This window comes from Aegilops tauschii, chromosome 3, assembly GCF_002575655.3.
Source record: "Aegilops tauschii subsp. strangulata cultivar AL8/78 chromosome 3, Aet v6.0, whole genome shotgun sequence".
Taxonomy (NCBI): domain Eukaryota; kingdom Viridiplantae; phylum Streptophyta; class Magnoliopsida; order Poales; family Poaceae; genus Aegilops; species Aegilops tauschii.
In genome coordinates, this window is record NC_053037.3 from 13,342,015 (window position 1) to 13,368,104 (window position 26,090).

Sequence of the window (26,090 nt, forward strand, 5' to 3'; positions counted from 1 at the left end):
CCATCTATGACATATATGGACACATCTGACATGATGTCTTGGCCTGCAACGGTGTAGAATAGGGCAGTATACCAAAGGCCCAACAACCTATCAGGAATATACACTGGACTTAGACAACAAAACACTTACTATTTCTCGCTGCCCTACCTCTCCTCTTTCCCCATAGGTGGTGGTGCATCCTATAAATCGACCGCGACACAACCCCTCTACATGTTTGTGTATGTCTCCACCACCTCTGGCAGGCTAGTCCTTCAATTTTCCCCTACCCTGATGTAACGCAAGACGATGGATATCCCGTGCCATCACACGCCAAACACGTTCCTACTATTTGGTCAAGTTGGGAGGCAAGCGATTGAGCGGTTCACTAGAGCTGGGAAGCACTTCAAGATCCAATCCCTCTCTATCCTTGGTGGCATCACCGTACCTCTTTGCCCCCCTTCTCAAGAAAGGATGGCATCGCCCGCACCCTTGTCCCCATTTTCTCATCAATCCCTTCTCCTCTTAACCCTAAAAAGCCCGATGATGAAAAGTCAAAGGAAGTCTACTAATGACCAAATCCCACATGAGTGAAAGATGGACAAGGGCCACTAATTCTCTATCATTCTCGTGTCACTCTATCGCACTTCGCGATTCATCCGAAACACCAGATCTATTCTCCCCAATTTGATGCGCTTTCTATTTACAAAATAGCTTGCTAGAGAAAATATTGTTAAAGATCTAGGAACCATACCAGAGGACTCCCCACCCTGTCCTAGGGTGATTTGTAGATCTGCAGATTTGCGCCGCTAGAGTTCTAATCACCTTGTGAGGATTATGACTATGAAGTGTGGCGGCGGAAGGATGTTGAGAGCTTCGCTCTAGGGTTATGGTGGGAGGAATCAAATAGGTGTCACCGTTTGGATTTATGTATATTGTGACCCATGTGGCGATGTGTGACGTCTTATACACATATGGCTGGTTTTGAGGCCAATATTAAATGAATGTAACCATTCAGCATGTTTTTATTGTTATCTAGAAAACATACATGGCATGTGTTTGGGTAAAATATGTACTGTTAGAAATATTCACAAAATTTATGACTGGGCACAATCTCTATTTTTCCTTCTTGCAAACCGTAGCCCACCATACATGAACTGTCTAAGATGTCTAATCTTATTTTACAACGTACTGATGGAGCGTGCAACCTCCTATGAGCCACCCCTTACGAAGCAGGAAAGTTCCGATGAAAGGACTGCACTGCTTGACCATTTTCCTAAGTTTATGCACATTTTTTCACATTCATAATTTTTTTTCTAAAATTCATGACTATTTTCTAAACATTGCATGTACATTTTTATAAATACAAATACATTTAAGAACTTTTTAAAATGTAATGATTATCTTCTAAATTTGTGAATATTTTAAAAACCCATGAGTGTTTTGAAAATTCATGGCTTTTCAAAATGTTTTTGAATATTTTCTTAAATTTTTTGAATATTTTCTTCAATGTATGATTTTTTTTTCAAATCAGAAAACTGCCTGAAAAACTGAAAGAAACAGGAAAACCAGAAGAAGAAGAAAGGTAGAAAACCGGGTGAAAGCGCCCACGCAGGCCCCAAAGTGGGCTGGAGGGAAAAGCTAAAAGCAAACAGGAAAACTGGATGAATGCGCCCAGCTGGGCCGGTTTGGACTCGAGGGCTGGCCCCAGCGCTCCTCCCTGTTTGGGGTTGGGCCCCGGCGGACAACCAGATCGGGGAGGAGTCCCCCTGCCCGCCGTTCCCCCACCGGCGACGACGGCGGCGATCCACCTGAGCGCTACAAAGGCGAGGGCGGCCTCAGGTGCTGTCAAGGCAGCTGTCCAGCCGGCGAGGAGGCCAGCGCTGGATAGGATGGATTCGGCGCCCCCGGAGCTCCTTGGCGAGGGCTTCCCAGGCGAGGCGCCCTGCTGCACCATGGCCGGCGAGTGCTGCAGAGCTGCGGCCATTGCTGCTCCGAGCGCGCCAATCGAGAGGAGTTAATTCCTTCCCTCTTACTACTTATTTATCTGTTTCCCCATCATTCAGAGTAACCAAATACACTCGCTTAAGTCTATATCTTGTGAAATTCCAGTACTTGCTGCTGATTGACATTAACATCTGAGGATTGCACATTTCTACGGCATACATTTCAAGCTACAAATAAGAACTTGAAACCAGCGGAACAAAGTAGTCGCACTCGTACTCTTCAGAACAGAGTATAAGAGCAAGGTTATAAGTGCAGGCTAATTCAGTCCAGATGACAAAACCATCATGCAAAAAGAGAAAAAACTAACTCGTTGCAACCGCAGAAAATGTTCAAACTATTCAGGGAAAGACCCTCATGATTACAGTCTAGAAGAATAGTTAAGTCTTACATGTATACGAATAACTAAAAAATACTGAAGTCTTACATTTACGACAATAGTTTGATAATAATAAAGTCATAAATGTATCAGAAGAGCTAGACATCTTCATCTTATTTAGAGAGTACAAATAAGGCACACGATATAACATATGCTGCTGAAGGTCTTCCTCACCCTGTTAATAATCCAGAGCTCTCATTCAGTGGGTTGCAGCACATTCACTGTCTCCTTCAGAACAATTGATTATTCTGCATCTGTGTTCTTTGTGATGCTTGCCCACTTCACAACCACAAATACATAGACGTGATCGTACACCTTGTCGAAGAGCCGGAAATAAGCAATTCTCCATGTCTTCTTGAACAACAGTGCACAGAACACCATCCAGAGCCCCACCACAAATCCCAGCAAAAGCCCAAAGTAAAAGGTTAGTGGGTCAAATTCTTCCTTGCTTCTTTCGAGATCGCCATGGATGGAAGGATCATTTCCTGAACAATTCTTGTGGACAGGAGGCCCACAAAGTCCACTGTTGCCGATGTACATAAGTGACTGATTTTCAGCACTGAGGGTGTCAAGTTGGGGGCCAGAGGGTATCCTGCCAGACAAACTGTTGTAGGACAGGTCCAGGTAGCTCAGAGATGTCAGATTTGTCAAGCTCGATGGGATTTCACCAGAAAGTTTATTCTGAGAGAGGTCGAGAGATTCTAATGACTGCATTGCACCCATCATGTTTGGAATCTGTCCACTCAATTGATTCGATGATAAATTCAAACTCATCAGTGCAACAAGCGAAGTGATGTATGCAGGAATTTCACCAGTCAAGGAGTTGCATGATAAATCAATGCTCACAAAGTATGCAAGTGTTCTATGATATGTAAGCTGCTGTCCTTTTGTATTTACTGACAATGTTTGTCCTAGGCGTTCAGCTCCAATTTCTTCCTTGTTGAGAGCTGGGAAGTCATATGCAACATCAACAAACAAATCCATGGATTTCTCTAGTAATGTTGTCATAAATGTTTGGTTTGGCTGATGCCAAGGTATTGCACCAGAGAAGTTGTTGCCTGATAGATCCAAGTATTGAAGATACCCAAGCTTTGTTATGTCGACTGGAATATTATCAGAAAATTTATTGTGGCTCAGTATGAGAAAACGTAAGTTCACCAGCTTTCCTATCCATGTGGGTAATCTTCCAGAGAACTTATTCCATGCTAAATCCAAGAACTTCATATCTGTGTTGTTCTGCAAAAATGTTGGGATTTTTCCTGATAAACTGTTGTTGCCGAGTATAAGAAATTCTATGTTACAGATGTCAAAACATTGTGGAATCTCACCCTCCAAAATGTTGTTCGACAAATCCAGATACACCAGTTGTTCCAATTTGCAAATAGATTCTGGAATGTAGCCACCAATGCATACACAATACTTTAAGTCCTGGGGCTACAAGGTTTGACGGTATTGTTTCTGAAAATGTATTGTTGGAGATGTCTAATAGGGTGATATTTATTGGCAACGTAGGTATTGGTCCAGTAAGCCGGTTGGAACTGAGAAAGAGATGTTCGAAAGCCATGCTATCCATATGTGCTGGCAAGCTGCCATTTATTTGGTTGTTAGAGATGATATGTGGCATGTGAAAATGCGGACCAAAACCAATCAGGAAACTCACTCTTTATAGCGTTGCTTGAAATATCAAGTGCAGTGGTTTTCAGTTGCTGAAGCCAAGGTGGAAACAGAGGACCCATCTGACAAGATACAAACCGTGCAGAGGCCAGCTTAAAAGGAGCACGCCAATCTGAATTCAGTACCATCTTCAAATTGTTGTAAGACAAGTCTATTTTAAACTTGTTAGATTTACAAAGTGTTCTCCTGTGATCACACCAATAAAGCTATTGTTGCTTAGGTCTAGAAAATCCAGATTAATAAGAGAACCCGTTTCAGTGGGTACACTTCCATTGAGATGATTGCTGGAGAGGTCCAAAGAAGTCAGATACGTCAATTTCCCAACCTCGGCTGGTATACTTCCTGTGAGATGATTGTCACTGAGGTCAAGGGAGGTTAGACATATCAAATTCCCAAGCTGTGGTGGTATAGATCCAGTAATTTCGTTGCCCCAGAGTTCAAGAGCAGTTAAATACCTCAAATTCCCAAGCTTGTCTGGTATACTTCCAGTGAAGTGATTGCTGCTGAGATCAAGGGAGGTTAGACATGTCAAATTCCCAAGCTGTGGTGGTATAGGTCCAGCAAGGCTGTTTCCAGAGAGGCTTAGTGTGCGCAAACTGGTGAAACCACTGATAAAGTTTGGCAGAGTTCCAGTGAAATTGTTGTAACTTAAATCCAGCTTCTGCAAGCTTTTCCATGTGCATTGCGGCAAACTCTCCACAAACACCGATGCTATGTCTCCATTTATCCCGTTACTATGGAGGTCAATGATTTCCAAACTTCAAAGATTCTTAAGGTTTCCTGTCATCATCATGTCCCCGTTCCAATTCTGCGAAATATCAAGGACTTGAAGGTATGTCATGTTTCCTAGCATGTCAGGGAACTGGCCGAATAGTGAGTTCTGCCCAAGATCGAGGTACTTGAGGCTTGTTGCTTTCCAAAACCAGCCAGATGCAAGTGAGTGCTCAAAATCATTATAGGACAGGTCAAGCTTCTCAAGTTTTGTGAGATTAAGGTGCGCAAGTGATTGGTTTGCACTATCAAGAAGACAGTAAGAAAGATCAATAACCCTCAGAGGTGGAATCATATTCAGGGTTTGAGGCCAGTCAACTATCCCTGAGAGATTTACTCCACTCATGCCAAGGAACTTTAGGAAAGCTAGCTTTGTTAACCAGGTGATATCCGTTGAGTACATATCAGAATAATCACCATCTTGGCCAAGGTCAAGATACTGTAACTTAGACAGATTACCAAGATGAGGAGGCACCCTACCGGTAAATGGTATGCCAGAGAGGTTAAGGTATCTCAAGTTCCCCATGGAGCCCAGCAAATGAGGAATTTGACTATTTGTACCTAGTAAACAGTTCATGCTGAGGTCCATGTGCTCTAAATGCTTCAAGGAAAGCAGAGAGGGACTTATCTCGCCGAACAAAGCACTGGCACCACCACATACATCATACTCGCCATAAGTGTCGAGTGCCACATTCGGATTGCGAAGATGAAGCTTGATGACATGGCCTGTTCGGTTGCTGCAACTGACACCTCTCCACCGGCAGCAGTCCTGTCCCTGCCACGAGGTGAGGATGTTGGCGTCGTTGCTTGTAATGCCCTTTTTGAAGGAGAGCAAGGTGGCCCTCTCGTCAGGGTTGCAGCCGCCGCCATGGGCATGCTGATGCTGGGGTTGTAGTGCGCCATTTGTGAAGAATGGAAATATGCTTATGCTGATGAGGGTGAGCAAGAGATTGGTTGTTCGACACATGCTGGAAGAACGAGCTGTCTAGCTGGGGAATCAAAGCAGAGTATGTTACAGGCTCGGTTAGTATTTAGCTACTGTGGCAGAGCTATGCTGCCAGGGATGTGTGGCCACAAAACTAGACCGACGGAGTCTGCGGTCAAAGTCTTCGTCCTTCTGTGCTCCATGGAGATCCCATTCAATCAACTTTGGCGGCTACTCAACTAGTTGCTTGACTGCACTCCCAAGGTACTGTGAAAGTCACTCCCTTCTGTTGTATATGCGTCGTGCACTCTGGAGCAGGGCTGGTAGCTATTCCAATTTTTGTTTTGTTTTTTGCATTACTTTTGTTGAAACCCTCTAGTGTTTTCAACTTCAAAAAATATTCAAGAGCAAAAGGGGAGCGCAAGGTATTAGGTGACAGGGCTCAGCTCTTTCTGACGGTAGGTTAAGTTTCTTATTCCGCAGAGTAGAGCGCTCATGCTGCTCATATCATCACTCATGGAGGCGATTTCCTTCTTCGAGTCTTTGGACAGCTTGTACTCCTTATCGAGCAGGCCGCCGAGCTTGGGCGGGAGCGTCGGCATTGCTCCTGTTGCGGCGCTCGCCACCATGGCCTCCATCGGGGGCAGGGCAGGATTGATCGTTGACTGACCAAATGGAGTGTATGAGGCTTCAGCAGGAAGATGAGTCGTCAAGTGGTATGCTTCCACCTTTTTTTGAGAGAGAAGAGCTCCTTGATAGATCGTGCGTAGCTGATTTTTCTTTTATACTTCTGAACATCTCGTTTTCTTGAATGCTTACTAATAATTCCACTAGCAAGAAAGTATAGACCTTGCTATATAGGGAGAACAAAGTCACCAACTTCCTTTTATACTTATGCGCACCAAGTCACCAACTTTTGTCTTCTGTCCCGTAAAGTCGAGTTTGATAGCTACCTAGATTAAGTGTACAGACCTTGCTATAGGGAGAACACGAGTAAGTGGACGAATGCACTAGAGGTTGTTCAAACTATTCAGGAAAAGACCCTCGTGATTACATTCCATAAATTTATGAAGGATTAGAAGGTATTAATTTTGGAACTAGGATTAAACCCTAACTAAAATGAGATTTAATAGTATTAATAGATCTTGATCTATTTTAAATTGACCGATTTTACATGGTGAAATCTGCTTAGAACCTATATTTTAGCCTTCCAATATTTTTAGGAAGCTACAATAGTTATTCCATAAAAAAATGAGTAATAAATCACATACTTACAGTTCAAACCCGTTTAATCATTAAATTGAAATTAAATTTCAAACAAAATATAATATAATTCAAAAAAGGTTGACGAGGGATGACAGTGGTTGATGAGGGCTAACGGTGGCGATGACCACTCCCGAATGACTTCCATGCACGATCGATGCAGGTATATCGTTGGTGTAGATCTCCGTATCCGTGATGAATCTGATGTATGTATCATAGATACACCCGCTACTTACCTCTAACTTGGTAGTTAGTGGCACTGACCCGTGGGACCATCATGTCCGGGATCACTCACTGTCGCTAAGCACGAGACACACACCCACACTTGAGACATTTTGCACTGGAATCTCTAACAAGAAACTGGATAAACAAACCCAAATTTGACATTTTGTTTTGCGAAACAGTTTTTAAAATCAGAAAACCGCCGGAAAAACTGGAAGGATGAATGCGCCGACGCAGAGGACAAACTGGGCTGGCCCTCAAGGCCGCGCGTGTGTCGCGGCCGGTCCCAACGGCGAGCACCGCCGCGAACCATCCGAGGCGGCACGCGACAAAGGCCAGGAGGGCGGCGTGGCGTTGCCCGATGACAGACCCGGCGCTGCGGAGGATGGATTCGGCGCCACTGTCAGCTTCCCGGAGCTCCTCACACGGCTGGCGAGTCGCCAAACTCGGGCATGGAGATTGGCCGGCGAGTGCTGCAGAACTGCGGCCGTTGCTGCTCGGAGCGCGCCGATTGAGAGGAGGAGACAAGGGGGCAAGGAGAAATTGCTGGTTAGTTAAATCCTCTTCAATCATCTCTCTTACTTATTTCTCTGTTTCCCCAACCATTCAGAGTAACCAAATAACACTCGTGAACAGTCAGTTATATTCCTACTGCACTCATCTAAAGCTACACAGAAAAACTCTGAACCTGTGAAATTAACCACTGTCCAACCCAGATTAAAGGCCAGACTTGGTTCTATAAATCAACGTGCGCATTGTACTTGTACGGTTGTACCCTTGAGAAAGTAAGGGAGTAACATCACAGAGTAGAGATTACAGCTACAAACTTTATAAACTGAAGTTTTGCAGGGATGTCTACAACAGAGTACAAGTACAAGTCCATATGGCAAACCCGTCGTACGTGCAACAAATGAAAATTAACTCACTGTCACCGCAGAAAAATGTTGAAATTATCCAGGGGGAAGACCCTCATGATTATTACAACCCAGAAGAATAGTAAAGTCCTACATGTATCTGAATAACTAAACAATACTGAAGTCTTACATTTACAACAATAGTTTGACAATAGTAAAGTCATAAGTGTATCAGAAGAGCTAGACATCTTCATCTTATTTAGAGGGTACAAACAAGGCGCACGATATAACATGTGTTGCTGGAGATCTTGCACACCCTGGTTAATATTCAAGACCTCTCATTCAATAGGTTGCAGCACAAACACTACCTCCTTCAGAAAAAGTTGCTTATTCTGCTGGTGTGTTCTTTGCAAAGCTTGCCCACTTCACAACCACAAATACATAGACTTGATCGTACACCTTGTCGAAGAACCGGAAATAAGCAATTCTCCATGTCTTCTTGAACAGCAGTGCACAAAACACCATCCAGAGCCCAACCACAAATCCCAGCACAAGCCCGAAGTAAAAGGTCAGTGGGTCAAATTCTTCCTTGCTGCTCTCGAGATCGCTATGGATGTAAGGATCATTTCCTGAACAATTCTTGTGGACAGGAGGGCCACAAAGGCCAGTGTTGCCGATGTATATAAGTGACTGGTTGTCCAAATTGAGGATGTCAAGTTGGGGGCCAGATGGTATCCTTCCAGACAAACTGTTGCAGGACAGGTTCATGTAGCTCAGAGATGTCAGATTTGACAAGCTCGATGGGATTTCACCGGAAAGCTTGTTCTGAGAGAGATCGAGAGATACCAGTGACTGCATGGCGCCAATCATGCTTGGAATTTGTCCACTCAATTGGTTCGATGATAAATTCAAATTCATTAGTGCAGCAAGCGAAGTGATGTCTGTAGGAATTTCACCAGTCAAGGAGTTGCATGATAAATCAATGCTCACAAAATAGGCAAGTGTTCCATGATATATAAGTTGCTGCCCTTTTGTATTTACTGACAATATTTGTCCTAAGCGATCAGCTTCAATGAAGATAGGACCTAACCTGGTGGTATCATATTCAGTAACCTCAACCATATACATTGATTGTAATGTTGACATAAATGTTAGGTTCGACATATGGCAAGGTATTCCACCAGAAAAGTTGTTGCGTGATAGATCCAAGTATTGAAGATGCCCCAGCTTTGTTATGTCGACTGGAATATTATCAGAAAATATATTGTGGCTCAGTACGAGAAAACGTAAATTGACCAGGTTTCCTATCCATGTAGGTAATCTTCCAGAGAACCTATTCCATGACACATCCAAGAATTGCAGACCTGTGTTATTCTGCAAAAATGCTGGGATTTTTCCTGATAAACTGTTGTTGCTGAGTATAAGATGTTCTATTTTGTAGAAGTGAAAACAGTGGGGAACCTCACCCTCTAAAATATTGTTTGACAAATCCAGATACAACAGTTGTTCCAATTTGCAAATAGATTCTGGAATGTAGCCACCAATTTGATTTGAATGCATACTCAATATTTCAAGTCGTGATGCTCCAAGGTTTGATGGTATTGTTTCTGAAAATGTATTGTTGGAGATGTCTAACAGGGTGATATTTGTTGGCAATGTAGGTATTGGTCCAGTAAGCCGGTTCGAACCAAGGTGGAGTTTTTCAAAAGCCATGCTATGCATATGTGCTGGCAAGCTGCCACTTATTTGGTTGTTAGAGATATCCAGATATGTGGCATTTGAAAATGTGGACCAAAACCAATCAGGAATCTCGCCCTTCAGAGTGGTGTTTGAAATGTCAAGTGCATTGGTTTTCAGCCGCTGAAGCCCAGGTGGAAACAGAGGACCCATCTGGCAAGATGCAAACGATGCAAACTCCAATGTAAAGGGAGCACGCCAATCTGAATTCAGTACAATCTTCAAATTGTTGAAAGACAAGTCTATATCCTTTAAACTTGTTAGATTTGCAAAATTTTCTTCCGTGATCACACCAGTAAACCTATTGTTGCTTAGGTACAGATAAATCAGATTATTAAGAGAACCTATTTCAGTGGGTACACTTCCATTGAGATGATTGCTGGACAGGTCTAGATGGGTTAGGCTAGTTGAATTCATAAGCTCTGGTGGTATAGGAGCAGTGATGTTGTTATCTGAGAGGCAAAGTTCAGACAAATACCTCAAATTCCCAAGTTCGGCCGGTATACTCCCGGTGAGGTCGTTCATGCTTAGGTCCAAAGAGGTTAAAGTGGTAAGAGCACCGAGTTCAGGTGGTATACTTCCATTCAGGTGATTCCAGAAGAGGTCCAAAGAAGTCAGACATGTCAAATTGCCAAGTTGTGCTGGTATAGGTCCAACAAGGTTGTTATTGGAGAGGCTTAGTATGCTCAACTTGCTGAAGTCACTAACAATATTTGGTAGAGTTCCAGTGAAATTGTTGTAACTTAAATCCAGCTTCTGCAAGTTTTTCCGTGTGCATTGCGGCAAACTCTCCACAAACAAGGATTCTATGTCTCCATTTATCCTATTACCAGAGAGGTCAAGGATTTCCAAACTGCAAAGTTTCTTAATGTTCCCTGTCATCATCATGTCTGGGTTCCCATTATATGAAATATCAAGGACTCGAAGGTACGTCATGTTTCCTAGTGTGTCAGGGAACTTGCCGAATAGTAAGTTCCACTCAAGATGAAGGTACTTGAGGCTGGTCACTTTCCAAAACCAGCCAGATCCAAGTGAATGCTTAAAGAAATTCCAGGAGAGGTCAAGCTTCTCAAGTTTTGTGAGATTAAGGTGCAGAAGTGATTGGTTTGCACTATCAAGAAGACAGTAAGAAAGATCAATAACCCTCAGAGGTGGAATCATATTCAGGGTATGAGGCCAGTCAGCTATGCCTGAGAGATTTACTCCACTCATGCCAAGGAACTTTAGGAAAGGTAGCTTTGTTAACCAGGTGATATCCATTGAATACATATCAGAATAATCACCAGCTTGGCCAAGGTCAAGATACTGCATCTTAGACAGATTACCAAGATGAGAAGGCACCCTACCGGTAAATGGTATGCCAGAGAGGTTAAGGTATCTCAAGTTTCCCATGGATCCTAGCAAATGAGGAATTTGGCTATTTGGCCCAAGTAAACAGTTCATGCTGAGGTCGAGGTGCTTTAGATGCTTCAAGGAAAGCAGAGATGGACTTATCTCGCCGAACAAAGCACTGGCACTAGCACATGCATGATCGTAGCCATAGGCGTCGAGCGTCACATTCGGATTGCGAAGGTGAAGCTTGATGACATGGCCTGTTTGGTTGCAGCAGCTGACGCCTCTCCACCGGCAGCAGTCCTGTCCTTTCCACGAGGCGAGGAGGTTGGTGTTGTTGCTTGTAATGCCCTCTTTGAAGGAGAGCAAGGCGGCCCTCTCGTCAGGGTTGCAGCCGCCGCCATGGGCATGCTGATGCTGGGGTTGTAGTGTGCCATTTGTGAAGAATGGAAATATGCTTATGGTGATGAGTGTGAGCAAGAGATTGGTTGTTGGACGCATGCTGGAAGGACGAGTTGTCTAGCTCGAAGAATGCTACTACAGGCTCAGTGTTGGTATTTATTAGCCAGAGCCATTCTACTACCAAAGATGTTCGTCAAATAATACTAGACTCACGAAGTCTGCGGTCAAAGTCTTGGTCCATGGAGGCCCCGCATTCAATCAAGTGTCGTTCATACCAGTACAGTTTTGTGGGCAGACTATGATGGGAGTCATCGGCCACTCGAGTAGTTGCCTGACTGCAACCACGCTAGAGCAGGGCTGCTTACTGTTCCAAATTTGACCAGATTCTTTCTTTCTTTTTCACATTTCAATTGAATCCTACTCTCTCCTTCTCAAAATAAGTATTTAAAGTTGAGACACTTATTTTGAGACTGAGGGAGTATAATTTAGGGAAGTAAACCGTAGAGTACCCTTTAGATGACTATATATGCAAAAGTTACATTTTTAGAAAAAAAATTATATATCTAGCTAGGAAGAAGGAAGAAGGAAGAAGAAGAAAAACTTTTTTATATGCAAAAGTTACATTTTAGAAAAGTTTTATCTAGGAAGAAGGAAGAAGGAAGAAGAAGAAAAAGGAGAAGAAAAAGGAAAATAATAAGAAGAGGAAGAAGGAGAAGAAGAAGGAGAAGAAGAGGAGAAATAAATAAGAAGAGGAAAAAAAAAGAAAAAAGGGGGTGTGGGGGTCGATATACCCCCTCCCCGATAACTTCGACATGAGGGGGGTTGGGGGTTCATATGATGTTTTTTGTGCATATGATGTTTTTTTTCATATGATGTTTTTTTCATATATGTATTAATTTTTTTATTTACGTTGTTAATTAGTAGATGTCGATTTTAGGTTAGTGCATAGGTTAGTGTAGAGGAAAAAGTAAAATAAGGAAAAGGAAGAAAAGAGGAAGAAGAAGAAAAAGAAGGAGTGGAAAAAGGAAAATAAGAAGAGAAAGAAGGAGAAGAAGAAAGGAGAAGAAGAGGAGAGGAAGAAGAGGAGAAATAAATAAGAAGAGAAAAAAAAAGAGAAGAAGAAGAAAGGAATAGAAGAGAAGAAGAAAAAAAATAGAGTAATTTCTTTTTTTTTCTTCTTCACCTCTATTCCTTTCTTATTCTCCTCTTTTTTTCTTCTTTTTTTTTCTTCGATCTTCTCCTCTATTCCTATCTTCTTCTCCTCTTTTTTTTTCTTCTTCTTCCTCTTCTTATTTTTATCGGGTATGTCGTTGTCGATATACCACCTCCCCGATAACTTCGACATGAGAGGGGGGGGGGGGGGGTCGATATACCCCCTCCCCGATAACTTCGACATGAGGAGGGGGGAGGGGGTCGAGGGGTCGAGGGTCGAGGGTTCGAGGGTTCGAGGGTTCTAGGGTCGAGGGTTCGAGGGTGGAGGGTCGAGGGTTGTCGAGGGGCCGAGGGTTCGAGGGTCGAGGGTCGTCGAGGGGTCGAGGATCGCCGAGAGGTCGAGAGGTTGCCTAGTGTCAAAGTATTGAAGAAATGCATGGCTTCATCATTAGCCGGAAGTAACCGGGGCATGATGGTACGAAGTTCTCCAAAGTTATTCTCGAACGGAGTCCCGGATAGGATAATCCGCCTTTTGGTACAAATTTCAGCAAAGGCCTTCCAAATAGCGATATCCGGAAGGCTCTTGCTGTACTTTGTACCAAAAAGCGAATTATCCTATCTGGGATTCCGTTCCAGAATAACTTTGGAGAACTTCATACCATCATGCGCCTGTTACTTTCGCCTAATGATGAAGACATGGTTTTGTTGAATCCTTTGACACTAGAGCCTAGAAGCGCTGCCGAGGCGACCCAAATTTACCAAGTTAAAAGAGCGTTGTCGTCGAGGCCACCCCGAACCCTTGAAGCGTTGCCGAGGCAACCCCAAACCCTAGAGAAGCGTCGAGGCCACTAACTAATATAATTCCTTGTTGTGATTAGCTATAGCTAGGTCTACGTTTGCCACTAATATATCCATCTGTCATGTTTGTATAATAATTGTCATGTTGTAATATTTGCAGAAACTATGGAGCACGGCCGAGACGAGCAAGCAGAACAGGTGTTGGGGGACATAATCGCAGCCGGAGGTGATGTCATGTCGTATCTCAACGAAACCGATGGTCTGGAAGGAGAGGGTGAAGCAGGCTACGGTTATCGAACAATGGAGGAGGAAGGACATGATTATGATGGCTCCGGTGACCGAATGCCGGTGCAAGAAGGAGACCGTGATGACGGCTCCGGTGACCGAACAGAGTCCGGCCAGGTATATATATATTAATTAAGCCTGTGCTGACTAGCTAATTGATGCATTCTTTGTTTTGGTATCTACACATATTAACTCTCGTCTTTCTTCTTTTTTCTAGCCCTCCGGATCGAGCACAACTTCGGTAAAGAGACGAGGCCCGAAGAAAAAGTTGCGCTCGGATGAAAGGTTCACGATCACAGCAATCGCACGCGATGGACTACCGATTGGACCCCTCCAGACCAAGGACGCATTTACTGCTCAGTGCGAGGTTCTTGTTAGGGACATGATCCCGATCAGCATCGAGCTATGGAATCAGCCTAAGAAGGAAGAGCTTCAAGTTTCTTTTGTCGAAGATAGACAGAAAGAGGATCTTTGGAAAGCGCTGAAGGTAAATTTCACCCTACCGGAAGAGGAGGATCCGGAGAATCCAATTATAGAGCCATTGATCAAGTCATGTGCTCTCAAGAAGATGGCAGATCTATTCAGGAGGTGGAAGAATGAGCTGAAAGCAAAGTTTGTCGACCAAAAAAAGACACCAGAATTCATTGGCCGGTATGAGAAGGTCAGAGATCAATGGGACGCATTTGTGGCCAACAAGACATCGGATAGGAGTAAGAAGATGCCAGCGACAAACAAGATAAATGCTGCGAAGAAGGAGCATCACCATCGCACGGTGTCAGGTGGCTACCTCAAAGCCCGGCCATTGTGGGCCAAGGCTGAGAATGACCTGCTTGATAAAGGGGTCGAACCAGAGACATTGAACTGGCCAGACTGTTCAAGGACTTGGTTCTTCGGGGTTGGCGGAACCTTGGACCCTGTAACAGGGAAGTGCATTTGCACGAGCGAGCAACTGCGAATACCCGTCACGAAGCTTCAGGACTATATCGCCGCAGCGCAGGAAGGGAGGTTCGTTCTAGATAGAGAGAAGGACGAGCTCACAATGGCCTTCGGGAATCCTGAGCACCCTGGACGGACACGAGGCATGCCAGGCTCCGTTCCATGGAAGGCTGGGTTTCCAGACGCAAGCGGTTACAAATGCCAAGAGAGGAGGAGGAAAGTGGAGCAGACCGAACTGCAGGAGCTGCACGCAAGGGTACGGAAGCTAGAGGAACGAGAAGCAGTTCGAAGCAAGCGACCTGCCGAAGCTACCCCCGAAGCTACCCCGCCATCTCAGCGGAGAAGCAGCGTGGCTTCCACCGAGCTGCTTCAGCTGGAGCCTGTCTTCACGGCTCCTGCTAGCTACCCCGTGGATGCTATCACGGAGTCTCAACATTGCCACCTTATGACGCAATGGCAGAACTACAAAGTCAAGGCGGCTGCCGGCTCTGTTCGACCTCCTGAACCCGGCGCAACTTTTCACCGTCGTCCAATTCCAGAAGGATATGCTAGGGTGATGGTGGACGAAATAACTGAGGGATTTGAGGAGCTCGTGCTTGACCACCCTACCGGTGAAGGGGAGACTCGGCTGGGTTGTGCTCTGAAGACTCCATGCCTATGGCGGAAGGAGCTCATCAACCTTCCGAACTGGACGCCTCCTCCTCCTCCGGCGAGTCAGGGCACTCCGCCTCCTCCTCCGCCTGCTCCTCCGGCGAGTGATCAGGGCACTCCGCCTCCTTCTCTGGCGCGTGGCGGCACTCCGCCTGCACCGGCGCGCCCGACCAGCCACCCTAATTGTCCGCCTCGTCAGCAAGGGCGGAAGAGACCCGCCGCCGCTCCGGCTGCTCTGGTGCGTCGTAGTCCTTCTCCTCCGCCTCGTAAGCAACGAAAGAAGACAGCCGCAGCCGCTCGGCCTGCTCCGGCGTCTAGCAGTACAACCAGAGGCGGGAGACAATACAGATTCGGTCCATCTCTCAAGACTCCAGAGAAGTTACCATACGAGATGACCGAACAGGAAAACACGGATATCTGTCAAGCCCAAGTGAAGGACTACTTCGAAACGCAAAGAGCTAAGAGACATCCACCTCCGGAGGAGAAGATAGATCTAGTGAAAGCGAAGCGCACTTTGGATGCCCTGCAGCGACCACCACCGTCTCCGCCGCAAACCAACTATGAGCGCATTACTGAAAGGACATATAAGGAAGCGAAGCGGTCGGGAAGTACTTGCAGTGACAAAAGGTTACAAGAACGAAGAAGTGGGAAAAAAATTCCCCAGCTCGGCGAACAAGCGAACCAATCGCCCCCCCCCCCCCCCGCTCAAGGTGTCTAGCGATATCGTCGCTAATCATCCGGGGATCTTGCCCGGTACAAATCCTGCAGATTACATGCACGGCAACGATGCACATTTTGATATAATGGAGGTGGACGTATTCAAATACGAGTATGGGAAGCCTCTCGTCAAAGATGAAACTACTCTAACAACGATGATGCGAAGATGCCATGATTGGTACATGGAAACCTGCAGAAAGTTTGCAGGGAAGAAAAAAATCAATACTTTGACGCTGATAGTTAAAGAGGATTAGCACGACCTCGTTGGAATTGAGCAGTTGTCTGTTCCATTTGAGGAGTTCTTCCAGTTTTTCAATCAAAGGCCCTCGATAAATTAACGGTCACTTGCTACTGTCTGTAAGTACTACTTCTGTCATTAAGTCTCTATATATAGCTCAGCTCTTTCATTGCATGTATATATAATTATCCTCACTACATTATGCAGATTGAAGATCGTTGAATGCAGAAAAGCTGAAATGTATGATATTGGGTTCATTAAGACAAATCTCATAGATCAATTTATGGTTACATTTCATCCCAAAGAAACCAAGGACAACTTGCTACGATCGTTGGTAATAAATCAAAACAAAGATACAATACTCTTTCCTTACAACTTCAAGTGAGTGTTACTGTCTTGTGCATATTCGGTTTCCCTTAATTATTTCTCGAGGTTATAGTAATTAATGTAATTGATGAGTTATGCATGCGTGCGCAGTTTCCACTATATTCTCCTAGAGATTAAGCTTGAGCAGGGACTAGTAAACGTCTTAGAATCGAGACGAAAAGATCCCGAGGACTATGCGGACATGTCTAAAATGCTCGAGAAGTAAGTTGAATCGATCATTATCGCACCATATCGGCAACTTTGTTCATTTCATGATATCAAGTCATTGTTTTCTTTGTCTCGCAGGGTTTGGAAAGTATTCACCGCACAAATTTCGGGACTGCCGCAGGATCTGCGATGGAAATACCCGAAAGTAAGTACTACTAGTTCCGTGCATCTCCCGTTGATTCTAGCTACTTTCATCAATGCCATTTATAATGCTTCATTATCAGTTTGATTGACCTCTATTTCTCGTAAAGTGCTTGTGGCAGGAACCCGGGAATAATTACTGTGGATACTACGTCTGCGAGTTCATCTACAACGCGACGGCCAAGAATAGGCGGGGCTACTCTAAAAGACAATATGAAGTGCGTAAGCAAAAATATTCACAAGTTTATTTTATTACCATCATTAATGTTCAGTTTCATTCATATATATGTATTGACCCCCTTCTTGAAATTAGATGTGACAGATGCGGGATGAACTCCTACCACAAGATCGCATGCGAGCAATTCAAGAGGAATTGGCTGAATTCTTTCTTGACCACGTCATCAATAAAGCCGGAGAATACCACAATGCATGTGGAAGTTGAGTTCATATGTTAGGGTATTGTAAGAGATCTTACACATTGTATATATATATATGTAGCCAGTAGCGTCGATAAGATATACGAAAACTTGTTGTTCGACCAATCTCTCGGAGAAGGAGAGGTCGATCACTTCTCTCTGTATATGTTCATGACGATCTTCTGTACTTAATAGTTTCCTTCATTTGCTTACTAGCTAGCTAGCGTGTCGAGTCCTCTCTATACGTAGCGTCGACCAAGCACGGAGATAAGAGAGGACACTTCTCTCTATTAGCTAGCTAACACAATATATGAAACCCCTAAATTAACCCTACAAAACCCCCCAACCCCCCCCCCCCCTTCATAAAAAAACAAAAAACCCAGCCCCTGAACTGCTGACGCGTGGAAGCCTTTTGGTCCCGGTTGGTGGCACCAACCGGGACAAAAGGTCCCTCTGCCTGGGCAAGCGGCAGCGGCCACGTGGAGCCCCATCTGTCCCGGTTCCTGGGCAAACCGGGACTAAAGGTGTAGGGCTTTAGTACCGACCCTTTAGTCCCGGTTCGGGAACCAGGACAAATGACCCTCACGAACCAGGACGAATGGCCCTTTTTCTACTAGTGCAGCCGTAGCGGCAAAGCAAACTAATTAAGCAGCCATGAGGATGATGACATGCATCGTCGCTAGCATCCTCCTGATGCTTTCACTTGAGGCCTCCCTTTCCATCGCCGGCCGCCCCTCCGTCGCCGACGACGTGGTGGGCTCCATCCTCCTGCCGAGACAGGGCACATGTGTGTGTGTGTGTGTGTGTGTGTGTATATATATATATATTATATATATATATATATATATATATATATATATATATATATATATATATATATATATATACGGTGCACCCGCATGCATGCATGCCCGCAGAGAACTCATTTCTCCAGTTGCATGAATGAAAGAACTGACGAACGCACGTACGAACTGCCGGAGGAGGAGGAGGAGGGAGGGGGCGGCCGGAGGAGGGCGGTCGGAGGAGGAGGAGGGAGGGGGCGGGGGGAGGAGGGCGGCCGGAGGAGGAGGGAGGGGCGGTGGGAGGAGGGCGGCCGGAGGAGGAGGAGGGAGGAAGACGTGCCTCGGCGAGGAGCAACGCGGCGGCGGCGGACGACGGGTTCGGCACAGGCGAGAGCGAGTGAGAGCGAGAGTGAGTGAGAGGGTGCAGTGAGAACCGCTCCAGGATAAGGTAACTAAGTAGTAGCGCATTTCAGGTATACGCACTACTGCTAAGGGATGTAGCAGTAGCGCTGGTCATGCATACACGCTACTGCTAAGTGGGGCTAGCCATCTGCGCCCCGTACAAGTATAGCAGCAGCGCGCTTTAGCAGAACGCGCTACTGCTAAATTAAGCAGTAGCAGTAGCGCGGTCTAATTAAAAACGCTACTACTAAGTAGCAGTAGCGCCCTGTTTTGTCCAGCGCTACTGCTAAGATGCTGTGTATAAGGTTTTCCCTAGTAGTGTATGGGGTGGATATGGGGGCTCCCGGGCGCATCCGGGCACGCCTGCCACGCCGGACTCGACAGATCGACCCCACCCCAAATTGCACCAAATCTACCCCGAAGACCAGTCGGATCCATTTGCTATCTCCTCTCTTCTTCCTCCTCCGCGCCGTCCGTCTCGCGCTCCGCCCCCGCCCCCGCTCCACAGCCATTCCCAGGCTCTTCGTGGGCAGCTCCAGAAGAGCCCTCCCATCCCCGCCGCGGGGTACGTCGTCGCAGGCCCCGACTCTCTAGCTCCGCCGTGCGCTTGATGTGTTTGACACATTGTCCGACCGGATTTTTTGTGATTTTGTTAGGTAAAATGTTGGATTCCGATGCTTCATCGGACAAGGAGTATGGACCGACAAAGCTTGACCAAATGATTCAAGATGAGTTCTTCAATTCGTCGGATTCGGACGACGAAGTGGACATGATCATGCTCGTCAGCATGCAAGAGGAAATGGACCGGCAAGTGGAGCATATTCTCAACTTCAAGGGCTCAATCAAAGAGAGAAGAGTGATCAACCCGGATAGGGTGTCCAGAGCAAAGCTTGCACAAGGACTACTTTGCTCCCAAACCTACTTTCCCGGATGATCCATGGTTTTGTCGCCGTTTTCGCATGCGGAAACCATTATTTTTGCGCATTGTGGAGGGAGTGGAGGCACACGACGACTACTTCAAGCTCAAAAGGGTTTGCTGCGGTCAACTATCTTTCTCGGCCAAGCAGAAGTGCACGACTGCTCTGAGGATGCTTGCACTTGGTACTGCTGCATACACCATTGGTGAGATGGTCAGGATGGGGGAGAGCACGTGCTTGAAGATTCCTGTCAAGTTTGCCCGCGCCGTGGTGGAGGTGTTTGGACCTGAGTATCTCAGAGAACCAAATGCGCAAGACATGGAGAAGTTGTTGTCTATTGGAGAGGCAAGGGGGTTTCCAGCAATGCTCGGATCAATTGATTGCATGCATTGGCAATGGAAGAACTGCCCCAAATGTCTACGGGAAATGTATCAAGGCCACGCCAGACAGGCCATCATCATACTAGAAACGGTGGCATCACATGACTTATGGATTTGGCATGCTTTCTTTGAAATGCCTTGTTCTCACAATGACATCAATGTGCTTCAACGATCTCTGGTGTTCAGGAGGCTCTGCAATGGGGAATCACCGCCGTGCAACGTCAATGGCCGAGACTACAATATGGGTACTATCTTGCCGATGCTATCTATCCTCAGTAGGCCGCGTTTGTGAAGACCATATCTGAGCCACGTGGCAATAAACAGAGCCACTTTGCAGCAATGTATGAAGCGGCAAGGAAGGATGTGGAAAAGGCATTTGGTGTGCTTTAGGCCCGTTGGGGAATTGTGCGGAGAGCGACAATGATGTGGGAATCAGAATATTTGTGTCAGCTGATGACATGTTGTGTTATTCTGCACCATATGATTGTCGAGGATGAGGGTGATGGTGTATCCCAAATCCATGATTTTGAAGCACCTGGAGAACAAGTTGCAATCCCGGAAGATCAAGATGAGGCTTGGTTGATGAACTTTCTGCAGATGCGTCAGAATCTTCGAGATCAGCAGGTGCGCACGCAACTACTCAATGATCTTGTTGAGCACATGTGGACACACAATGGCAACCAAGGAGACAATGCTTGAGTTTCGCACTTAAAATAAATTTTATCTAAACGCTATCTATGCTTAGTACCAACATTTGCTATTTACGTGCGATATTGTCTTGCATGATCGACGTGCATGTATTTGCATGGATTTGAGAGTTCGGATTTGAGATATGTGAATGCCCGGATGGAAATATGAGAGCCTGTCCGTGCGCGTGTCAGGTCGCGTCCACGAACGTTTGAGGGACTGAATTTGCCAAATCCGGCTGTAGATGCTCTTACCGGGCACTTGTACATGTCTTGATGTGGTAACACTTCCACCGACGTGAGTGGGAGTAGGCCAAGAATTAAGTTCCACCAACCAAACATGTAGGGGAACTACTGTGCGGATGATACTTAGTGGTCCGATTGTTGTACGGTGATCAATAAATCCAAATTAGTGCTTCAATTACTGTTGTAGGCGCATTTCATTATAGCATCAAGATGATACATACGTAGGACACTTCGGCCTGTCGTAATCGCTGGGAGTTGTGCAGCCAATAAACGGCTCAGCATGGTTTACGAGTGGTGAGGCACTAAAACAAATCAAACTTTTACCATCCACTAGTACAGGTGTGGGTGGTCCGATGTGTTACGGTTTGTCGCACGTGCATGATGTCGTCCATGTGCTTGATCTGCTAGACATCAATGGAACTAACAACATGGTCATGTGCCACGACTGACCAACAACATGTACGGCGTCATCTTCATGTGTGTATATGCACAATCTTTCTCTCTCGTTTTACACTATCGTAAATACATCTTCATCTGAGTATAACGCTGCAGCAAAACTAGTGTGCGTACGATAAACTATACTTTGTTGGCCCGACAGTCATACGATGACGATCAACCCAGCTGTTGTAGCGGTTTGTCGCACGCACATAATATCGTCCATCTGCCAGATCTGCTAGATAATAATGGTGAAGTACGACGGCTTAGCAGATCATCCTACGTCGTGAGGCTATATATATTCCGGCCAAACGCAGAAGCGAGATTCGCAAGCCAGCCGTAGAGGCAAAGCAAACTAAGCAGCCATGAAGATGATGACATGCATCGTCGCTAGCATCCTGCTGATGCTTTCACTGGAGGCCTCCCTTCTGGTCGCCGGCCGCCCCTCGGTCGCCGACGACGTGGGCTCCATCCTCCTGCCGAGCCAAGGCAAAGGTACATACGTATACGGTGCATGCATGCAGAAAACTCATTTCTACAGTTCAGTCAGTAGCTGCTACTACGACTAGGGCATGAATGAAGGAACTAACGACAGGCTATCTCGTACGTACTGGCTCGATCGTTCAGGTGGTGGTGGAGGTGCAGGTGCGGACGAGGAGTTCCAAGCAGCAGCAGTCAATCGGGGGAGGCAGCCGTGGAAGTGCTGCGACCAGCCCATATGCAGCGGGTGGAAGTATCCGGTCTGCGAGTGCGCGGACGAGGTCGACGAGTGCGCGCCCACCTGCAAGTCCTGCGTGCCGTCCAAGGCGAACGCCACCCGCAAAGTGTGCGAGGACACCTTCATCGGCAAGGCAGGGCCCGGGTGCACGGAGAAGCCATGGAAATGCTGCGACGAGCCTTTCTGCTCCGGTGAGGACCCGCCGACGTGCCACTGCGCCGACGAGGTCGAGCAGTGCGCCCCGACCTGCAAGACCTGCCTGCCGGCGCTGCTTCACCCATAGACCCGCCACATGTGCTTCGACTTCTTCCATGGCTTCCCAGGGCCACAGTGCAGGTACCTTCCTGCCGACGACGCCGCCGGCGGCGGTAACTAGCACGCTGCGGTCGTTTCCCGGGCGTGCGCTCCACTGAAATCGCCGCGTCCGTACTGTTAAGTAGTAGTACCTCACAATAATTGGATGCTAGCCTCTGTGTGTGTGTGTGCTGGTGAGGCAAACCATGAATAAGATGAGTCGTGCGTATGGTGTACGTACGTGGCAATGTTTGATTTTAAATAAATGGAATGTTTTTTTATGGTTTCACTCGGTCTCACTATTCCGTTCTTGCTGAAACTATTTCCGAAATGAATATAAAACTCGGATTTGCTATCTCTAGTTTTTTTTTTCTTTTTTTAGAAAAGGAGGAGGACCCCCGGTTTCTGCATCTGGACGATGCATGCAGCCACTTAATTAATTATTCACATAAGACCTTACAAAGTCATACAACAGTAAGACTAAAGCCACCGTCTAGGCAACATCTGTCGCTACTCCTATCCAGTTGATGAAGGGATGCTGATAGTCTGGGCCTAATACAAATTTGCTATCTCTAGTAGAAGCGACAAACAATCATTTTTAAATTGACGTTTCGAACCGGTCACTATGGACACTGAAATTGGATGGCTATCATGTGTGCTTGTCACACAACGATGAATTAGACGCGTCGTGCATATGTGCTGCGTGGCAATGCTTAATCTCAAATAAAATCAATGGTGTTGTTTTTGGGTTTCCAGCTATTTCTGAAATATATACAGAAATTGATCTTTGTCATTTTAAATTCAAGCGAGAAACCATTACTTTCAAATCGAGTGTTAGAACATTTCATTTTGGATATTCAAATCGTGTAAGTATGGAAGGATAAAAATATTTTCATCCATTTCCATGTTGCTACTGGAAACAAATGCCAACATTTTGGACAACGCATCTGTGCATGTACGTACAAAAGGAGTAGAGCAATAGTCACAACCAATAAAAGCGAGTTCGGTCTAACTCATGGGAAACAAGTGCCAACATGGAGCATTATTTGGCTGGGATCCAAACGCTCATGAAAAGTCGCATATGGAGAGTTGGTGATGGAGCGAAAATTAATATCTGGAATGATTGTTGGATACCTAATAGTGCTTCTAGGAATGTGATAACAGTCCGGGGAAATCAGATTCTTACGAGATTGAATGAACTCATTGACCCATTGATGATTATGTAGCGGATTCTGCAAACTCTACACCATCAACTCACAGATCATTATGTAGCCTGGCACTTAACAAAAAATGGAATTTTCTCTGTTAGATCAGCGTACTATAAGCAATGGGAGGAGATGTATGCATGGAGTGGTCAGGCTGGTAGCCCACATAGTGTATCATCATCACACCGGGTTTGGAAAAAGTTATGGAAACTCAAAAGTTGCAAGCAAAGATAAAAAAATATCTTTTGGAGATGCCTTCACAACGCAATTCCTTGTTTCTGTGTTCCGGCGAATCGTCATGTTGGGACCGTCGCACAATGCCCAATATGCAAGGGAGCCGTGGAGGATGTGGCCATGATTTATTCAAATGCAACCGTGCCAGGGCGGTCTGGGTGAGTTTAGGGATCGAGCATGAAATAATGGATGCTACTCTGGTGGACCGATCAGGAGCAGGTGTAATAGAATTTTTCTTGTGCAACAAGGCCTTCGATTGCTTGTATTCTAGTCCAGTTGAGAACTTGAGATGCCAGAGTTGCTAGCTATTACCTGTTGGTACATCTGGTCGCAGCGCATGCAATATGTTCGCGGCGAAGCAATACATGCCCCTGACCGGACGGCAATGGCAATCCAAGCCCTGGCTCTAAATTATGTACGTGTTGCTAGTAAAACAATGTCAATGCCCAAGATGAATAAGTGGTCGGTAGTGTTAGCGTCCCAGCAGGTTCTTAATGTTGATGCCTCATTTTCAGATGAAGATCACAAAAGCACATTTGGTGCTGTTGTGAGAGATAACCGAGGTAATTTCATTGGTGCAAGTACGGCAAAAAAATTTCATGTTGTGGATGTGGTTTCTGCGGAAGCAGCGGCTCTACTTGAAGGTCTAAAATTTCTACAAAGTTTGGGGGTGCAGCAACGTCCTTGCGAGGATGGATAATACTGTGGTGGTGGATGCTCTTCACTTAAACGAAGGACAATCAATGGTGGCAGGACCTGTGTTAGAAGACTGCAAAAGATTATTAAGAGATTTCGGGAAGGGGTATATTGAGCATTGTAATAGAGAGTCAAATGTACACTCCATCTGTCTGGAGGGATGCACCGCCTGGTTTTCTTCTTAATTTTTTAGCAGATGATGTAACTGTTATTCGATTAATAAAGCTAGCCTTGAAGGCCTTCTCGTCAAGAAAAAAATAAATGCCAACAATTGTTTTTGAATAAAAAGTGGATGAATGTTTACAGAACTCACGAAAACGTAGGGAGAGGAAATCACGCCACAGCCCGACGTGTTCCTTAAGAGCATCTCCAACAGGCACGCAACCACGCGGCGCGCTAAAACCTATTTACAGCACCGAAATAGTGGTTTTTTGCGCGCAGCAGGGCGCTGGCTCCAGCGGCCGCTGCAAAATATGGCGTGCACGAGCAGCATCAGCAGGCGCCCTAATTTACAGCGCTCGCGAGCAGCCGGCGCTTGCAGATATGATTTTACATGTCCGTTTTGACAATATAATGATGTTTCAAACATTAATCAAATGTGCAAAATAAAGACATATCATAGTTCAATTGCACGGCATAGTTCAAAATCGCCCAACCAAGTTCATGACATATAAAAGTTCACAGAAACAAATGTCACATCAACAATCAAGCCACATCACCATCTCGCTTGTGACGGCGGGCGGCGGCACGACGCCACCCTGCGAGGTCGTCCGTGGCGGCATGAAAAGGCTGCGTGCGAGACCTGTGCTTGGAGGAGGGCCGTCGGCGGCGAAGCCGAAGGCCAACCCCGCGCTAGGGTTTGCGGCAGCGGCGGAGGGGTCGCGGGTCTAGGGAGGGGCGGGGGGGGGGGGGGGGGGGGGATGTCAGCACGGCCTTCCATCGGTCAAATTTTGTCGGCGGTGGCGCGGGGCGGGGCGGGGCGAAGGCAGGGCGGCTGGAGAGGTTGCTGGCAGTTGGCCGCGGGCGCTCGACGTCCAGCGCGCGGGAGCGATGCAGTTTTCCTCCGTGCGCTAAACCCATTATACCGCGCACACGTTTTTTGCGCGTCTGGTGGAGCGCCCGTTTCGGCTATGCGCGCGCAAAAATGGCGTTCTTTCCAGTGCGCTGCTAAGATTGTGCGACTGTTGAAGATGCTCTAAGTGATTCCGTCCTGAGACGATGCGACCAAAAAATAAGATTCTCTAGAATAGCTTTAACAGTGCCTCTAGCGTCCATCTCCAGACTCTGGAAAACTTTTTTGTTCCTTGCGTCCCAGATTTTCCAGAGAATGAGAGGGAGCATCCAGGGGCGGACAGAAGAAGGCAGAGTAGCTGGCAAGGTGGTGGTGAAGAACTCGGCAATAGGGGTCAAGTCCGACAGAATACCGGTAGCCTGCCACACTCTGCGGGCCGCCGGACAGGTGAAGAAGAGGTGGTCACAGTCTTCCGCTGTGTTGTTGCACCTTGGACAGTTGTCCGAGTTCAACATGTGCTTCTTCCTCATGTTTACGCGGTCCAAGTAGAATAACCACCCGAAGATCATTACCTTCTTCGGCACCCTGGATTCCCAAACCAGGCTAAGAACGGGGT

The 26,090-nt window shown here is 46.2% G+C and overlaps 3 protein-coding genes and 1 pseudogene across 4 annotated transcripts; 2 read left to right on the forward strand and 2 right to left on the reverse strand.

The window, feature by feature from the left end:
• Window positions 1–1,659: 1,659 nt before the first annotated feature.
• On the reverse strand, window positions 1,660–6,443 carry LOC109786701 (receptor-like protein EIX2; annotated as a pseudogene).
• Window positions 6,444–8,286: 1,843 nt separating this feature from the next.
• LOC109786702 (receptor-like protein EIX2) lies at window positions 8,287–12,661 on the reverse strand. Its single transcript, XM_040403239.3, has one exon. The coding sequence runs from the start codon at window positions 11,636–11,638 to the stop codon at window positions 8,456–8,458; it is 3,183 nt and encodes a 1,060-aa protein (XP_040259173.1). The 5' UTR covers window positions 11,639–12,661; the 3' UTR covers window positions 8,287–8,455.
• Window positions 12,662–16,081: 3,420 nt separating this feature from the next.
• LOC141042223 (uncharacterized) lies at window positions 16,082–17,771 on the forward strand. Of its 2 annotated transcripts, XM_073509825.1 has the most exons (6): window positions 16,082–16,435; window positions 16,524–16,697; window positions 16,794–16,904; window positions 16,989–17,055; window positions 17,162–17,269; window positions 17,365–17,771. In XM_073509825.1, the coding sequence occupies exons 2-6, from the start codon at window positions 16,555–16,557 to the stop codon at window positions 17,368–17,370; spliced, it is 435 nt and encodes a 144-aa protein (XP_073365926.1). In that variant the 5' UTR covers window positions 16,082–16,435; window positions 16,524–16,554; the 3' UTR covers window positions 17,371–17,771. The 2 variants fall into 2 exon arrangements, with proteins under 2 accessions (XP_073365926.1, XP_073365927.1); XM_073509826.1 differs by lacking the exon at window positions 16,082–16,435 and having other exon boundaries at window positions 16,455–16,697.
• A 3,909-nt stretch (window positions 17,772–21,680) lies between these two features.
• LOC109786697 (Bowman-Birk type trypsin inhibitor-like) lies at window positions 21,681–22,316 on the forward strand. Its single transcript, XM_073511452.1, has 2 exons — window positions 21,681–21,810; window positions 21,943–22,316. The coding sequence occupies exons 1-2, from the start codon at window positions 21,681–21,683 to the stop codon at window positions 22,314–22,316; spliced, it is 504 nt and encodes a 167-aa protein (XP_073367553.1).
• The last annotated feature ends 3,774 nt before the right edge of the window (window positions 22,317–26,090 follow it).

What these genes read in the sequence shown, in the direction of transcription:
- LOC109786702 (XM_040403239.3), bottom strand. Translation starts at nt 11,638, where the DNA reads ATGCGTCCAACAACCAATCTCTTGCTCACACTCATCACCATAAGCATA.
- LOC141042223 (XM_073509825.1), top strand. Translation starts at nt 16,555, where the DNA reads ATGTATGATATTGGGTTCATTAAGACAAATCTCATAGATCAATTTATG. An exon ending in CTCTTTCCTTACAACTTCAA is followed by an intron (nt 16,698 to 16,793) that starts GTGAGTGTTACT and finishes ATGCGTGCGCAG; the next exon opens with TTTCCACTATATTCTCCTAG. An exon ending in TGCGATGGAAATACCCGAAA is followed by an intron (nt 17,056 to 17,161) that starts GTAAGTACTACT and finishes TTTCTCGTAAAG; the next exon opens with TGCTTGTGGCAGGAACCCGG.
- LOC109786697 (XM_073511452.1), top strand. Translation starts at nt 21,681, where the DNA reads ATGAAGATGATGACATGCATCGTCGCTAGCATCCTGCTGATGCTTTCA. An exon ending in CCTGCCGAGCCAAGGCAAAG is followed by an intron (nt 21,811 to 21,942) that starts GTACATACGTAT and finishes TCGATCGTTCAG; the next exon opens with GTGGTGGTGGAGGTGCAGGT.